This window comes from Octodon degus, unplaced genomic scaffold (assembly GCF_000260255.1).
Source record: "Octodon degus isolate 3935 unplaced genomic scaffold, OctDeg1.0 scaffold00098, whole genome shotgun sequence".
In the NCBI taxonomy this organism is placed as follows: domain Eukaryota; kingdom Metazoa; phylum Chordata; class Mammalia; order Rodentia; family Octodontidae; genus Octodon; species Octodon degus.
In genome coordinates this window covers 3,702,865-3,707,692 of record NW_004524674.1, presented here as the reverse complement: position 1 = coordinate 3,707,692, position 4,828 = coordinate 3,702,865, and the positions used below count along the sequence as shown (strand labels likewise).

Genomic DNA, 4,828 nt, shown 5'->3' with positions numbered 1-4,828 from the left:
AAAAAAAAAAAAAAAAAAAAGACTGCAGGGAAAGGAAGAGCCAGAAAGCTGATGCTTTGCCATTCACTCACCCCAAAATTAGTTGGGTTTTTTTTTTTTTCCCCATACTGGGGATTGAACTTGGGACCTTGTGCTTATCAGGCAGGTGCTTACACCACTGAACTGTCTCTCTGGCCCAAAATTAGCTACTATGTGAATAGCTTTTTTTTTTTTTTTAATGTATTTGATTGTTACAGGGTCTCACTATGCAGCTTGGACACGTGGCAGTCCTCCTGCTTTTAGCCTCCACAGCACTGCGACTATACCTGGACTCTGGCTGGCTCATCCCACCCTGGGGGTGGGACTGGTGTGACATGTGGTGCTGGGAATCAAACCACGATCCCTGGGCTTGCCTAAGCTTGCCTAAGCAGGCACTTTAGTCCACTGAGCTATCTCTCCAGCCCTTGAACTGCTCATGAACACCACCACCAAAGAATTTTATGTTGTTATATGCTGAATAATGTCTTTTCTCTATTTAGTACAGAATATATAAATTTGATTTCTTGTGGTCATGATTTAGACAGTAATTCTTACAAGAAGTGTGGTCTATAAATAGCCTCCCAAAAGTTGGAAATTTTGTCTACTTTGTGTAGAAATGAAAATGGAGTACGGAACTGACACAGTTGAAATGAAAATAATTGGATTTTAGAAATCTGACTGTAGGGGGCTGGAGAGATAGCTCAGTAGCGTAAGTGCCTACCTGGCAAGTGCAAGCTCCTGAGTTTAATCCCGGGTACCACTGGGGGAAAAATAATAATAAAATAAAAATAAATAAAAGTATTTAACCTCTAGGGCTGGGGAGATAGCTCAGTAGAATAAGCATTTGCTTGGCAAGTGCAGGGTCCTGAGTTCAATCCCCAGTACCACACACACACACACAAAAAAAAAAAAAAAAAAAGAAAAAGAAAGAAAGAAAGAAGGAAACCTGAATGTACTAATCTAAATGCAGGTGGATTTCATCATACTAGATATGGGTTTTTTGTTGTTGTTGTTGTTGTTGTTGTTTTGGTGGAACTGGGGATTGAACTCAGGCCCTTCTGCTTGCCAGGGAAGCACTTACTGTACTGAGCCATCTCCCTGGCCTCTATACTAGATAGGTTGCTAACACTGGCTATGTATAGTGGTGCATGCTGGTAATCCTAGCTCTCAGGAGGCTGAGGTAGAAGCATCACCTTGAGTTTGAGGCCAGCCTGGGCTACATAATGAGCTCAGGGCCAATCTGAACTACACAGCAAGACCTCATGTAAAAAATAAAAGCCAATAATACATATAAAAATAAAATAAAATCCAAACTCTCTTCTATAAATTATTAAGGTCCTGTATGAGCTGGCCTTTGTGTCACTCTGACTTTACTATCAATACTTCCCTTGACTACTAAATTCCAGTTACATTGGTCTGCTTCCTGTTCTTAGAACATACTAAATTATTTCTTTCATTAGACCAGCTCCTTCTTACTTTGCTGATTACAGTTCAAATTCAACACCCAGAATAGTTTTTCATAATCACTCTATTTAACACTGTATCTCTCAAATCCACTACTTTCCCTTATATTATACTTATTTTAATTTTTCATGGTAATTATCACTAGTTGAAATTTTATCTATTTATTTAAATTTTGTTGAGTCGGGAATCAAACTCAGGACCTTGTGCTTGAAAATTATATTTATACATTCTGTTGCCACTCTGAATGGAAGCTCTGTAAGAGCAGAACCTTCATCTAGTTGTTGAATTTCCAGTGTCTAACACAGGGTATAGGCATGCAATTTTTTCTCTATTCCTTCACTATCCTCTCTACCCACTAGGAAGCACTCACTTGGCAAAGGGGATGAAGTTGTCTTCATTTTCCTGTACTTGCATGACTGGACCAGGCTGCGTACATAGACTGAGTTTTCTCCTTGGTGCTAGGGGGATAACGGAAAAGGAATCATTCATTTATGTAATGGCTATAGGGATGACACCAGCAACAGTTGTAGAGTTTAAAAGGTTTCTTGGGTTGGCCAGATAACTCAGCTGACTGAAGTGCCTGCTTAGGCAGAGCACAGGGCCCAGGGTTTGATCCCTGGAGCACTATGTGGCCCCTGACCCTGGGGCACATTGATTGATACTGGGTGAGTTGGTGTATGCCTGTAATCTCAGCGCTTGGGAGGCTAAAAACTGGAGAATCACAAGTCTGTTCTACATAGTGAGATCCTGTAGATCCTGTACCAAATACATTTTTTTTTAAAAAAAGAAAGGTTTCTCTAGGGCTGAGGGCATAGCTCAGTGGTGAAGTGCCTGGCTAGAATGTGCAAAGCCCATGGGTTTAATCCCCCATACTAAAAAAAAAAAAAAAAAATTAGTGTTGGACTATTTTTTTCATTTTAAAAGGGGTCTCATTATATCATTAAGCTGGCCTTTAACTTAAGGTGATCCTTCTACCCTAGTCTCTCAAGGGCTGTATAGGAATGTACCACCATGCCTATCTAGCATTGTACTATTAGCTGAGTATAAAGGGAGTATAAAGGTTAATGATGCCTAAGATGGTAACCACTGGAAACGTTGGTGCAGTAAAAGGTAACAGAACAAGTCAATTTTCTTTTTTCTTTTTTTGGTGGAACTGATGATTGAACTCAGGTCCTTGCACTTGCCAGGAAAGCACTTATTCCACTGAGCCATCTCCCCAGCCCCTTCAATTTTCTTTTTTCCCTTTTCTTTCTTTTTGACTGGCTCAGGCTGCCTTAAGGGTGGGTCTAAAGGTAAGTCTGGTAAGGCATTTGGGGCTGGGGAATCTTGAGCCTGAATGCATTTGCATAGGCAGGCACTTAAATAACTGAGCTAACCGGGCAGGCCCCCATTTTAATTTTTAAAATTTTTTTTATTTTAGGGAGGGGTCGGGGCCAGGGAGATGGTCTACAGGGTGTTCAGGGTCTCACTACTAGGGACTCGCAGTGATCCACCTGTTTAGTTTCCCAAGAGCTGGGATTACAGGCATGCTACCACCCCCAGTCTCAATTGCATCTCAGTGTGCCCCTGGGGCATGGCTGGCACAGCAGGCCCTGGGATCAAACCCCTGGCCCCTGTGCCTGCTTGCATGCACTTTTATCCGCTGAGCTATTTGACCGGCCCCCAATTTTCTGAGGATAAATATATATAGTAAATGAAATGTACACATCTCAGTTAAGGGATTTAAGCACATGGGATAGTGAAATGGAGAATGATAAGTGGAGACTAGGTAGGGTAGAGACACTTCCAGGTAACTGGCCCAGAACTGGGACAAATTAGAGGTGGTAGAATTGAGAGTTGGTAAATCAAGTATAAGTAGTAAAAGTAAAGTGGACAGAGTGGTCACCTGGTGACAAGAGAGGGTGGCTAAAGATGTCTACAGTATTGTGAGCAAAGCCAGATGTGGTAAATGTAGGTGGCTGATGCAAGAGGATTAAAAGTTCGAGGCTAGGGCTGGGGAAATGGCTCAGTAGAATAAGTGCTTGCCTTGCTTGTTCAAGGGCCTGAGTTTGATCCCTGGTTCTTCAAAAGAAAAAGGAAAAAGAAAAAAAAAAAAAAAAAAAAAAGAAAGTTTGAGGCTATACATAGACTCCATGTTTTGAGACAGGGTCTCACTATATATTCAGGCTGTCCTGGACTCACTATGTAGCCCAGGCTGGCCTTGAACTTGTAGCCATCTTCCTGCCTCAGTCTCTGAGTGCTGGGATTACAGGAATGTGTCACCACACCCAGCAGACAGATCTTGTTTTAAAAGAAAAATACAGAAACATCGCGGGCAGCCAAAGTTGACTGGAGAGCTAGTTAGGGTGGGCAGAAAAAGTAGTTAATACTATTAATGAAAGCTGAAAGGCATTCAGATAGTTGGGCCTAACTGCAGTGGGTGGCCTAGATCTAGGGAGGGATAGGGTAGCATCGAGGGGGAACCCACAGGATCCTCAGTAGTTCATCTCAGGATAGCCAAAGCTTTGGAGGGCAACTCAAACCTGGGATGGCCCATGAGGACCTGAGGGTGCAGGCTGGGTCTGAGGAGTGAGCAGGAACGCCCGGCGGGTGGAGGGAGGAACCAGCTCCGAGCGTGTAGCTCAGGCACCGGGACCCTTGGACAGGTGGACTGCAGGACAGCGAGGCCTAGGGGCACGACTGGCCTTGGCCCGGGAGCTGGTGGACTCAGCCCCACCCGAGGTTTAGGCTGGGGTGTGAAGGGCCGCGCTAGGTCGCGGGGAGGGGTCTCTGGGCCTGAGGCGGCCTTGAAACCTGGGACTGCGGAACTTGAGGGCCAGGCGGGGACAGCTCCAGAGTGGCCACGCCGCCACTGCCGGCCGCCTTTGGCTCCAGCACCTGAGGCAGCTGCGCGGTGAATTCTAGAACCACAGGTCCGGAGGGGAGGAGGGGAGAAGGCGAGGAGGGGTGACCCAGCGAGAGCGCAGCCGGCCGGCAGCGGCACTCCTGGGGGAGGGGCCCGGGCGCTGTCTCCACCTGGGCGGGGCCGACAGAGGCTCCGCCCCCGAGCCCGCCTCCGACGGCGGCGACGTGCGTGCGCGGGTCCGAGGTGTGGGTGCCCCTCCGGGGTCGGGCCCCTCTTTTCCCGGCTCGAGCGCTGGCAATTGCCCCCAAGTCTTGGCGGCTACATGCTGTTGCCTCTACAGCCAGGTGTCCAGGTGCTGACTCCTGTGGGCCCTACAGTCACGAAGCATTGCCCCTTTAACAAGAGTATCTCGAAGGCTCCAGGCCCATTCTCGGGGCAGCGCGCTCCCGCCCTCCCGTCCGCGCGCGCCCGCTCGTCCCCTCCCCTCGCTCCCGCCCCAGC

The 4,828-nt window shown here is 46.9% G+C and overlaps 1 protein-coding gene across 3 annotated transcripts in view; it reads right to left on the bottom strand.

The window, feature by feature from the left end:
- Positions 1 to 4,728, bottom strand: part of Inca1 (inhibitor of CDK, cyclin A1 interacting protein 1) — a 12,464-nt gene extending 7,736 nt beyond the window's left edge. For 2 of the 3 annotated variants that reach the window (XM_023723272.1, XM_004638509.2), the window contains exons 1-2: positions 3,368 to 3,515; positions 1,853 to 1,940 (exon numbers count right to left, since the gene is read on the bottom strand). In XM_023723272.1, the coding sequence (XP_023579040.1) occupies positions 1,853 to 1,896 (44 nt within the window). In that variant the 5' untranslated portion in view covers positions 1,897 to 1,940; positions 3,368 to 3,515. Of the gene's footprint in view, positions 1 to 1,852; positions 1,941 to 3,367; positions 3,516 to 4,359 lie in introns of those variants that run through there. The other variant, XM_023723271.1, reaches the window with a different exon arrangement.
- Between the last annotated feature and the right edge of the window lie 100 nt (positions 4,729 to 4,828).